Source organism: Marmota monax, unplaced genomic scaffold (assembly GCF_021218885.2).
Source record: "Marmota monax isolate L192 unplaced genomic scaffold, Marmota_monax_Labrador192_F-V1.1 WCK01_AAM20220418_F8-fsc00034, whole genome shotgun sequence".
NCBI lineage: Eukaryota > Metazoa > Chordata > Mammalia > Rodentia > Sciuridae > Marmota > Marmota monax.
The window spans coordinates 6240467-6253633 of NW_026693934.1; the positions used below are offsets into that span (position 1 = coordinate 6240467).

The 13167-nt window shown below is 38.0% G+C and overlaps 1 protein-coding gene across 1 annotated transcript in view; it reads right to left on the minus strand.

The window, feature by feature from the left end:
• Thsd7b (thrombospondin type 1 domain containing 7B) overlaps positions 1-13167 on the minus strand; it is an 821885-nt gene that overhangs the window by 359035 nt on the left and 449683 nt on the right. Inside the window, exon 10 of the mRNA XM_046463780.2 lies at positions 6729-6844. Coding sequence (XP_046319736.1) covers positions 6729-6844 — 116 coding nt within the window. The remainder of the gene's footprint in view (positions 1-6728; positions 6845-13167) is intronic.

A 13167-nucleotide genomic window follows, 5' to 3' on the forward strand; every position in this document is an offset into this window, starting at 1 on the left:
GGGCTGAAGAAAGAATAGGAGAAAATAGCAAGAAAAGTACCAAGACATTGTTCTTAATCATTTAGTTAATTTATTACAGGGACTTTGAAATTGGGCCACAACAGAGTTTGAGCTTGATGGACCTTTGGTTTGCTTAGAAGAATAGGGGACTCTCACTAATCCTTTAAGGAGAAACTCAGATAAGGAAGAATAAAAGAAAAGCAGCATGGTTGGCTACAAGCCACAGATTATTCAAGGCTTGAAAATCCCTTTAAGTCTCAAGGATTTAGCTCCTAAACCAAGTCAGGACAAAATAAAACCCGACACAGCTCCTCCATGGCTAAGACACAAATCAGTGCTGACACACCTGGCCCTCTGGAACTACCTTGGCTCTCCAAGAAGTTTAGCATGGATTTGGTCTGAGTCATATAATCAAGTGATTTCCCAGTCACACCATGGACCTACTAAATCAGAGCAGCTGAGAGTAGGATCCAGGCATCAGTATTTTTTAGAGATTTGCCAGGTGATTTTATCATACAGCCAAGTTTGAGGACCATGAATGTAACCTCTTCTCAACTTTGATGACCCACCCTAAAACCAAAGCTGTAAAAAAGTTACTCTGTCCTCATTAGTTGAGGTTACAACTTACTCAGGGTCCTCCTTCTCCTAGGACACCTTTTCTCATTTCTCAGAGTCAAACTATTTTTCTCCACCCCACCATGACCTCACCTGTGTCCTTACTGACGGGTGTGTCCCAGATTCATGCTTCTCACTTTACAACTTTGACAGTGACATTTCCTTGCTTAGAAATTTCTAATGAACACCACTCCACCTAGAGCTTTATACCCAAAGAAATCACAGGGGAATTTATATAAGGGCACATTTCCAGGCCCATCTGGGTCTACTGAATTAGAATCTGCATTTATTCAAATCCTCAAGGGATGTGTATGCACATGTAAGTTTGAGTAATACTGTCTTAGAGCACCAGTCTCCAAAGTATCCTGGAAGAAAATGCTCAAGGATAGAAAACCCACTGCTATATTCAAATTTTCTATCTTCTTACAGGACATCTGTACACTTTAAACATATCTATTAATTGACAACTATATACCCATACTGTGCTGGGTTTAAAGGATCAAGTGGTGAAGACACCAAAAGTGGACCCTACATTCCATTCGTGGATTTACAATCCAGCAGGGATTAACAGGGAAAGATAAGTATGGTGAGCTCAGGAAGGGAATGTGTAGGATGCTGTGAGATGATTTACTTAGGTTGACAGGGAAGGGCCAGGGTTATCTGGGAGATGAAAGCAATATTCCTGGGGAAAGGCAGGATGGAGTGGATGCACTTGTTGAGGGCCCAGGAAGACAGCTGAGTAGCTTTCCAGCCTCACACACAGCAGGTGCAAGGGCTCCAAACACCTATAGAAACACCTGCCTCATGCCTACTCTGTGCCAGGCAGAGGTCTCAATGCTTTCCTTGTAGGCAGGTATGATTAGTGACCCCATTTTACAAATAAGTAAACTGAGGCAGAGAGCAAGCAAAGTTCTGTGACAGAGAAAACCTGGGAATCCAACTCTAGCCATCTGCCTCCAACCTACAGCCTTTTGACCTGGGAAAAACAAGATATATTCAAGAAGCTAAAGAAAGGAACTTAGGCCCTGAGGTAGAGCATGTTCTTAGAGCTGTGAGCATTTTTCTTTAGAATGGGGGTGGTGAAATCACCACTCAGAGGCTTTGCTTTCTTACAACTGCAGATTCTGGCACTGATCCCACAGTTATTGGCAGAGAATTTCTAAACAAAGACCTGCTAATCTGCATTTTAACAGTGTTTGCAGGCGATTCAGAAGCACTGATGTTTGAGAACCATTGATTTAGACGTACCATTTCCTGCAAAATTCCTCCCTTCTCATGGCATCCTCTAATTAACTCATGGTTATTTAATAATATCTCAGTCCCAAGGTATGAACTAAACATGAGGGTAAATAAGAATGAAGTGGAAAAATGGAAGAAATCTGAAAATTGAATCTTTACTCTTCTAGTCCCTGGCTGCCAAGCTGTGTAAAGAGTTACCTAGGCTTGAAAGTTGGGAAGCAAAAGGAGATGCCACAGAGACTTAGAACTATTTTCATTCCAATGCCAGTCCTTAGACTAATTGAAACTTCGAAAATTGGAGTGAAATTTAAAGTTGCTTCAATATACAAACACTATATATATATATATATATATATATATATATAATTTTTAATGTATAGTTATTTGTATACTATATATTTACATGTAGATATGTATGTGTGTGTGTGTGTGTATGAGTGTGTATGTATATATAAAGAAAAAAAAAGATCTTAGAAGATAGAAAGACTTCCCATGTTCTTGGATAGGAAGAATCAATATTGTCAAAATGGCCATATCACCCACAAGCAATATACACATCCAATGCAATTCATATATATATATATGTGTGTGTGTGTGTGTGTGTGTGTGTGTGTATATTAAATAAGAAGCAGCTTTGACAAAAACTTTACATGCCTATGATTCCTCCACTCTCAGTTATAGTTAGAAGACTCTCAGGCAGCATAAAAAATTTTCTTGAATGTTGAATACATGGAATAGCAGTGGCAGAAGTAATCTCTAATCGCCAGGGTGCATTGGCTCAACAAAATTAATTGTCCCACCTAAGAATGCATCAGGGGACTTTGATAGCCCCAACACCAAGTTTAAGCTGTCAGTAGGATATTGTTTTTAATTTAGTCTTTTCCTTTCTTATAACCATGTAGCCTAGGAATTATGCTAATCTTCCACGAGTAAGAAACTAAGGGAAAACAAAAGCTGACCCTCAATAAAACTCCAATATCATAAATTATATAATTCCTCTGCATTTTTCCAATATTTATCTTTAAGTGCCTGAAATATTTTGGGGAACATTACCATTAAAATTCCCAAAGTTGGCTTCCTAAATGCTGCCTTTTGAATGGATCAGGTTAGAGATGGTGGCTTTTCTATATCACTCTGTCTGGAAATGACACTTCCCTGGCTGTTCAACAAAACCTGTTCAATCAGTTCACACACTTTGGATCTTCATTCCAAAAAACAAAAATTGGGAGAGTTTCTGGAAGAGATTGTTATTTTCACTCCTCAAATGATCAGAAATCAATAGTTTTCCTATAGTCCAATAGTAATTTAGCCAAATAAGAAATCAGGAAAACCATCCCATTCGCAATAACCTAATAAACCTTAAAAAGAAAAAAAAAAAAAACTGTAGAATTAATCTAACCAAGAGGCAAAAGAGCTCTAAAATGAAAATTATAGAATACTAAAAAAAAAAAAAAAAAAGATCTTAGAATATAGAAAGACTTGCCATGTTCTTAGACAGGAAGAATCAATATTGTCAAAATGGCCATACCACCCACAAGCAATATACACATCCAATGCAATTCCCATTGAAATACCAATGATGATCTTAACAGAATTAGAAAAAAAAAATCTTAAATTTATTTGGAAGAATAAGAGACCAGAATAGCCAAAACAATACTAAAAAAATGCAAGAGGTATCATAATATTTGGACTTGCATTATCCTGTAACACTTTTGTAACAAAAACACTATTGGCATCAAAATAGACACAAAGTCCAATGACCAATGGAACAGAATAAAATACACAGCTACAAACCCACTTAAATATAGCTGTCTAATATTTGACAAAGGCACCAAAAATACATTTTGGCAAAAAGACTTTTTAACAAATGGTGCTGGGACAACTGGGTAGCTATATGTAGAAAAATGACACTAGCACCCTATCTCTCACCCTGCACAAAACTCAAATTGAAAAGGATCAAAGACTTAGGAATTAGACTGGGGACCTAGTAACTGCTAGAAGAAAAAATAGGGTCAATACACATCATGCAGGTGCTGGCACAAACTTCCTTAACAAGACCCTCCCCCTGAAAAAAAACCAAACCAACAAGCAATAAGTGGGATGCCATAAAACTGAAAATCTTCAGCAAAGCAAAGGAAACAAGAGTGTGAAGAGAGAGCCTACAGAGTGGGAGAAAATAGTGACCAACTACTTCTCTGATAGGAAATTAACATCAGAATGTACAAAGAACTTAAAAAAACTTATCACCAAAATAAAAATAACCCAATCAATATATGGGGAAAAGAACTAAACAGAAATTTTTCAAGAAATGCAACTAGTCAACCAATATATGGAAAAAAAGTTCAATATTTCTAGCAATCCAAGAAATACAAATCAAGTAAGATTCCATCTCATTCCAGTAAGAATGACAATGATAAAAAAAATATGAACAATAATGAATGCTGGCAAGGTTGTAGGGAAAAGTGTTCCATTGTTGGTGGGACTGTAGCCTAGTACAATCACTCTCGAAAGCAGTATGGAGATTCCTCAACAATATAGGGATGGAACCAGCATATGACCCAGCCATTATGCTCCTTGGTGTTTTCCCAAAATATCTAAAATTGGCACACTACAGTGATACAGGCACCTCAATGTTATAGCAAATTCACAATAGCTACATAATGGAATCAACCCAGATGCCAGTCAATAGAAGAATGGATTAAGAAATTGTGATTGATGTATACATAGGCATGTGTGTGTGTGTGTGTGTGTGTGTATGGAGTTCTAATTCAACTGTAAAAATGAATTAAATTATGGCATTTGCTGGTAAACGGGCGGAAATGGAGAATATCATGCTAAGTGCAGTAAGTCAGAAACTCAAAGGTCAAAGGCTTTCTCTCATATGTGAAAGAAAGCTAGAGTAAAATAAACAAAAGGGGGAGAGAAGGATAGGATAACATAAGTGAAGGTCAGCAATGTAGAAGAAGGAGATCAAGAGGCAGAGCAGAGGGATAGGTAAGGGTGACAATGCAGAATGAATTCTTAAAAAGTAATGTTATGTGAAGACATAAATATATCACGGGGAACTTCACCTTTATGCAGATGGATAAAGGACCAAATATAAATTAATAGATGAGCAAAAGGAAGTCTGCTAGGTAGAGGAAGGAGAATGGGAAAGAGGGAGAGAGTATGAGAGTTTAATGGATAGATCATGAACTGAAATTGAATTCCATGCATGTATGCATTTGTCAGGATGAACCCAACTGCTAACAAATAAAACTCTAATTAAAGAAAAGATCATAAACACAATAAACTGTGGTTTCAAAGTTCCTCTTCACTTAATACACACATTTTAACATATATTTATATCTATACATATATATTTGTGTGTTTATAGAAAGAAATAGTGTATGTGTACGTATGTACATATGTGTGAGTGTGTGTGTGTGTGTGTGTGTGTGTATATATATATATATATATATATATATATTTATGTGTGTTGCTTAGAACCCAGGGCCCCTCACAGATGCTAGGCAAGTGTTCTATCACTGAGCTACATCCTCAAATTCACATTAATATATTTATTTCTGATTCTGTTGGTAAGCAAAGTTCATTGGATGCTTCTTCATTATTTCTGGGGCAAAGTAATAAGAAGATGAATGGCAGAAATAAAAAAACTTTGTGCAGGTACCCCACCACTGAGATACAAGACACAAATAATGACAGTCTTCAAGAGCTGTCACTATCCTTTTGCCAAATACTTACAGGTAGTCTGAAGGGCCATTATATCTGTGCTGATGTTGGTCATATTTTAATGTCGCTCTCATGAATTGACACAATAGATGTACGAATAGAAAAACATTTGGGAGATTCTAGAGGCACAGGGCTGAGATTTTCTAAGAAAAAGTGCTAATGCTTTAAATCTCTGACAGGTTCTCCCTGTGTATTTCCCTATTTCTTCTGGCAGCAGCTGCACAGCAAGAGTGTAAAAGCCATGCCTGCTTGAGAGCACCTGAGCACTAAGGAAAGGCCAGATACCAGTGGAGGAGATCCACTTAATTCACTCAGCACTAGCATTAATATTCTTTCTTGGATTTGCCTTTTCATGCTGTGGCAATGGGTAAAAGCCCGTGAACAAAGGCCATGGGTATGAGACTAGGGGAAAAGGACCAAATTTTCAACTCCAAAATGAAGCTTCCAGATTATGAGTACTTGTATTTCCACATGGACTAGCTCATCAGGGCACTGCAATAAGCTTTGGGAAAAGAACTATTGCAAGATAGAGGGTCACTTCACTAAAACACCCCTCTGTATTCAGTTAGGACCTGGTTACCAAATGCCCTGGGCCAGAACCCTCCAAATATAGACAGGTGTGAGATGCATCACCACTAAAAGGAAGAAATATATAAAATTTATAAGGCCAGTGTTTGCACTTTGTTCAACACTTTAATATCTTCTCTCTTGTTCTCCCACATGGTTATACTGATGAGTGATATAAGCATAGTACTTAAACACTGTATCTTAATAAAGGTGCTTGGAACTGTGCTCCAAGCACACAGGGCCACATAGAAACTGTGACAGTGATGGTGATTTAGAAGGAATAACATTGGATTAAATGTTCAAAATGCCACAACAGTTTTAGTAGAAGATGAATACTCCTGAAATGTGGACCAGTGGAATTATGATGTGTGATAACTAAACAGGTTTTCCTTTCCAAGTTCCGATAAATCTGGAAATGCAGACTACATTTACACTCTTTTATCAACCTTGTTCTCAAGAAGACAGACAAATGGAAGATAAGGACATGCACATTCCACACCCTTCTACTCATGCAGCAGTGAGGAAACAATTAAATGGGTGGGAGGGAGAGCAACAGGAAAGCAGTGTCAGCATACCTGGTTGACACAACCGTGGGCAGGGCGTCCACTTGCTGAAAGCAGTCACAATGCAGTCTTTCTTGCATGAGAGGAAGCAAGGTCGCACGGTTTCCGGTCGAGTCGAGTCTGGACATCTGTCAGTATGAAGAGACTATGTCATTGACTCTGGGGGACTATAAGTGATTTAACAGAATTGCAGCATTTCAATAGAACTGAGGATACTGAGGCCCTCTTGTTCCTTTTATAGATGAGGGAAGAAGGATCCAGGGATGTAAAGCTACATGCTCAGGTGCTCACAGCTAGAGGCAGAGCCCAAAGCACACTGGACTCTCTTGACCCAGACCCAAAACACTTTTCTCTAAACCAGGAATACAACATTCCCTGACACTAAAGAAAGTCAAATGCCAAATAAGTGTCTGGTCATCAGCATCAATTCAAATAGTATTTGATTTCTTTTTCAGAACAAATGAAAATTTTTTTGAAAAGTGTATTATTCAAGGTGACACAGCAAATACGTGATGATATCCCACAAAAGGAAGAGAAAAATGCAAAGTCATATATGGATATACTGAGACAAAAAAACATCAAACATCACTTAAAAATATTGTGCATCTTTGATCATTAATAAAAGAATAAATAATCAATACATTTTCTATAGAACATATAGGTTGATGAAGAAAGTAAGATATGATAGTCTGAAAATAATATACTGGCTAGAAACATCAATTTTGTTATTATGTGGATAATTAATTGGATGTGCATATGTGGAAGGAAATTAATACATATAGTCAATGGACTCATAGGCACTTAGAAGAAATGAAGTTCAGAAAACAGCAAAATAGTTTTGTTTGCCTCATTGTTTCCAAGGGCACAGAGGGCTAAAAATCAGCTTTACCTACAACTGTGATACTCCATGAAGGAAACAGGGAAGCACTTTGCAACAACATGTATTTGGGTTTCCAATGCTGTTTCCCTAGGCTTCCTATGAAGCAGAGCGCAGCATGCATAGAACTTAACACATGAACTGAGCAGCAGCTACCTGGTGCATAGCTTATAAGTACTTCACCTATGTTATGATTTATATATGAGGTGTCCTCCAGAAGCTCATGTGTGAGACAATGCAAGAAATTTTGGAAGTGAAATGTTTGGGTTATGAGAACTTTAACCTAATCAATGCATTAATTCAATGATATGGATTAACTTGGTGGTTTCTGCAGGACAAGTAGGGTAGAGATGGAGGTGGTCACTGGGGTTGTGCCTTTTAGGTTTGTGTTTTGTCCCTGGTGAACAGAACTCTCTGCTTCCTCATTGCCATGTTCTGAGCTGCCTTCCTTCATCACACCTTTCCATCATAGTGTTCTGCCTCACCTCTGGACCAAAACTGTGGTGTTGGTCAAAGGTGGACTGAGACCTCTAAAACTAGGAACTAGAAATGAAATTTTCCTCTTCAACATTGTTCCTTTCAGGTCTTTCATCACAGCAATGTAAAATCTGACTAAAACAGCCTACATTTTTTTTTTCCATTTGCTCCTAACAGCAGTGTAAATCTTAATTTTCATATGATAAACTGATATGCTGAAATAAGTAGTGGGCCCAAGGGCACATGAAGACAATGCACTTGCACAGAATTATGATAGAAAAATCATAGTCTATCAATTTTAACCTGATAATCAATAGACACCTCATATATAAATCGTAACATAGGTGAAGTACTTATAAGCTGTGCACCAGGCAGCCGCTGCTCAGTTCATGTGTTAAGTTCTACGCATGCTGCGCTCTGCTTCAGTGGGAGAAAACAGAGAAAATGGAGGTGATAATTCTAACAAGGAAATAATACGCTATAATGTCATAAAGCCAACACACAGATGAAAATTCAGAGTGAAAGATCCACCAAGTGTATACAAAATATTCAACATGAAAACACTAGTGTTAGGGAACAGACAGATGAGGATGGTGGGAACAAGAGGTTAAGAGAATAATTCTAGCTGACCCCCACATTCTTTCTTTTCTAAGAAGCAATTTACCTGCAGCCCCGCCTGGCCTCAATGGACAGGAAATGTCACATTCCTCAGTAAACTACCTGTTTACTGCAAGAGAAATGTAGGCCCAAAATAATGTTGATAAGAGGAACCCAGGTTACCCTGAAAGGGGAGACTTTTGTGACCAGATCCTGAAACTCTGGGAGATAAGGATAATTCTAACTATAAAATCTGTAAGAATATATGGTTAAGAATCCAATTAGAACCAATCAACATGGGCCAAGGTGACCTAGAATTGCCATGACATGGGAGACTAGAAAGTCTGATGTCAACCTGCTGTCAGTCAAAATTAAGACTGAGAGGACCCACTCTCTACCTTGAGAGTATCCCTTTTCCCTTTTTCCTGTTCCTTCAATAAATTCATTCTTGTTACTCTGAGGGACATGTATAATCTCTCTAACTTCATCATAAGAATTGGAGTTTAAAGAGGGGGTCTTCATGTTGCCTCAATGTCTCAGAAGGCCCCAGATCTATAACACAAGGACTGTTCAAATTTTAAACACAGAATATGAGAAGAATTAATCACGGTTGATACAAAAAGAAAAATAGATTACTTAAGGGAGAAGAATCTGACTGACATCAGACCACAACTGGCATTGCTATCAAAATGAAAGCATTTGCACAGTTTTAAAATTTTAGGAACACTATAAAGTATGGGAGATTGAATTTTGCTTTGGAAAGGAATGTTCCAAAACATCACTGCTGCCACAGTGAGATAAAGATGCAGTGGATGAAAGATGGAGATAGAAGGGGTAGGAGAGGGTGGAAGTTTGGGTGTTCTTGTCCAAATAAGCAGGTATTGAGAGACTTCATCTGAGTGTAAGTGAAGTGAGAAAGCAAGGTTGTTAGGGATGCAATGTTTGCATCCCCAAAATTCACCTGTTGAAATCCTAAGCCTCCATGTGATGGCATTGGAAGCTGAGGCCGTTAGGAGGTGACTAGCTCAGGAAGATAGAGCTCTCATGAATGGGACTAGTACCCTTACAAGGACAGAAACAAGAAAACTTGCTCCCTCCCTCTGCTCTGTGCAGAAATACCAAGGCCAATGGCAAACCTGGAAGAGGCAGGAACCTGAATTAGAACTGACCAGACTGTCACCCTAGAGACTTCCCTCCTCTAAAACTATGAAAAATAAATGTTTGTTGTTTAGGCCACTTGGTCTATGGCACTTTTGGTATAGCCATCCAAACTAAGACAGATGCCCTTAAGAATATTAATCAAAAGTACTAATGTAACCAAAAAACAGAATGCCACATGATGGATGGAGTTAGCAGAAAGGAGCTAAGGCTCATTACTTTTATGGGAACTAATCAAGGGATGACCATTTAAAATTGATAAACAAAGAGGTGATGTGAATAATTAATATAAATATAAAAAAACATCATTAGAAGTTAGGAGGTCAGCAACAGAAAGGGAGAATAGGGAAGAGGGTATATCAGTGTTTGCCATTTAGACATAAGACACAGCACAAATAGATAAGGCACTAACACAGTGGTACTGGGCAGGACGGAAGGAGGGAAGGGTGGATGGCAGCAGGGGTGGCACTAGGCTTCTCACTTTTCACCTTTATAGACTTATGATTGGTGAACTAACTGGGTACTCACTAAACCAAAAGAGAGAAAAAGCAACATTGTCAAAAAAAAAAAAATGGGTTTTGTTTGGGAAGTGGGATAGAAAGTGAAATAGGCGGATGGTTAGAAAACTATTGCTTTTGATCATCAATCCCTTTGTATTATTTTATTCTATTCTGGAACATATAATGCTTTCATAAAAATAACAAAAGTAAAAAATGTATATATCCACAAAAATATCACTCAATAAATTACTATTAGTGGCATTATTATTAACCATTCCTAATACACACACAAATACACATTCAGTTCAATCAAATGCATCCATTCCATGAGCGAAACAATAGAAAGAAGAGTATGAGAGTTGAAGGATATAGTTTCACTTAAGCAAGCCACTCTGGTAAGGGAAATTTATATCATAGCTTAGTAAAGATAGCAAAACCCACTAAAATCATTCCTAAATCCATTGTTCATACCCTGAGGTCTACTAAAAATAAATTGAACTGCCATTTATTCTAACGCCTCTGCAACCTCTCCTGGTACACTGTTGCAAGTGATGAAGTGCCACTTGAGTAATGCCTATTCTTGTATGAACTGAGGGTCACAGGGTAGGGGACCCACTTCCTCCGAAACTTTCCCATCAAACACTCCTTCAAAAGCTCACCCAACAGCCCAGAAAGATGAGTGCCAGGAGTGAAGCTTTCTACAGAGGGTTGATCATACTGAAGGACTTCCTTCACTGCAATTAGGAGTAGGTGTTAAAGTCTTTGGGGGGAGCTGATATTGCCTTCTTCATTGACTATTTACTAGAAGCACTCACAATAAAGGTTCACCGGAAATAACGTCCACTCTCCATAAGGGAGAGAGTGAACAGAAACAGCCTCACTGTCTCAGTGGCAAAGGTCAGGCCTGGGCTTACAGTGTTTTTATAGAAGCAATGAACTGAGGGCTTTCCTGGACGTGCAAGTGATTCCTGGTCTGAGAAGGGCCAAATTTTCTCTTGCCTGTGAAATTGTCTTTTTGTTCATTTTTTCTGCTAGTAAGGTTTACCTTTTCCTCATGGGTTCAACTTCCTCTTCCTATTTATCTACATGTTTCTATCCCTTCATGTATCGACACATTTTAATTTCTTGTCAGTGTTCAAAAAAAATCATCGACTATTAGCAACTTAAGTGTCTTTGATTTCCAAAACAATACAAAGTTTATTTTCTGTATTATTTTGGACACTGAACAAAACATGGCCTTTGACATCTTTCATGCTGTTTGAGGTATGTGTGTGCTATACACAAGACAGGTGCTGTGCATAAACTGATTTTGAATGTCTTGAGGGTGTAATTCCATCTTACACCGTATCTTTAAAATGCCAGATCTTTCCTTGGTATAATCAGAAGCAGTAAATAAATCATTAAATACTATGTTATACTATTGAAGCCAAAAGACAAATCCCTGGAGAATATGTGGGAAACTTTTTCAGCCATTTCTAAAATAAGAATTGCATGCTGAAAAACCAGGAAAACGTAAGGATTCACTTTTTGGTCAGTAATCAAATTAATGCTCTGCACCTTTTGTGATAATTTATGCATCCTACTTTCAGGAAAACATGTTGATCCTGGATTGGCACTGCTGTTGATAAAATGTGAATTTATTCATTTCAGTACATTTATTTTCCTGAACTTGCACTGGGATGCTCTGTTGTATTGTCTCTTGGTTATCCTGTAGGCCCCAGCTTTTTATAAGCACTGTGCAGAAATGCATCAAGCTGAGCTACCTAGCCTGCCATTCTTCATGATGCCTCTATCAACAAGATGCACACACAACGCTCCATCTCCCTGATCACTCGTCCGACCCAGGACAGAGTGTATTCATCTCCCTCAGCTAGATGGGGCAAATCTGCCAACTTTTTATACATTAAGTGTTTAAATGGATCTATTTATTACTATATCTCACACAAATGCCAGGTGTTTTCACACTGAAGGCAGAAAGTGCCTTATCAGGAACTTTCGAAGACTTTTAATCGTGTGTTTGAATCTTTGTTATTATTATTTTTTTGGACATTGTAAGTGCAAAAAAAAAAAAAAACATTGAATAGTGAAACAAAACCAAATAATACTCCAAAAATATCCCAACAAGCTCTCACTTCTGGTTCAGTTGGGCCCTGGTTAGTTCTCATTTTCTGATATGATCAGTTCTATTACACATACAATGGTAACTTTCTCACCGACACAATTACATGGAAACGGAAGCACCAACCCAGGGCGGCAAGAACTTGCAAGAAACTCTGGGCTTCACAGTACAATGAATTTACAGATAAAAACACATTATTTTAGCCCATTTATTCCATGGAGACAGACTTCCTTTTCTCTACTCTGAAATATTCTTTAGGAAACTTTCTTCTTCCTGCCTGTTTCTATTCCCATATTCCCACCCTCAGGAGTTCACAAGTTACTAGGGGTCTACTTCCATTGTAATGGCTTTCATGTGAAAAAGAATAAAATACATATTTTTTGGAAAGAATAGAGCAATGAATACTTTCTACTGCTGATAATCTTACTAGATGCTTCACTGGACATTAGGTATTATTTTCTTAGCTCAATTAATTTCATTAACCTCAAGAATTTTAATTAAGTAAATTGATGGAAGTCAAGGAAGGCTGCTCATTTTAAGCAGGATTGTTTAGAGACATACATACATTAAGAATCAAAATTAGGTTGTTAAGTCTCCAGTCTCATTGACAGTGCAAAGAGTAACTAGCATTAGCAATGCCTTTCAGGACACACACACACACACACACACACACACACACATATGTGTGGGGGGAGATTGGGGAAAGATTTGTGTGAATGATTT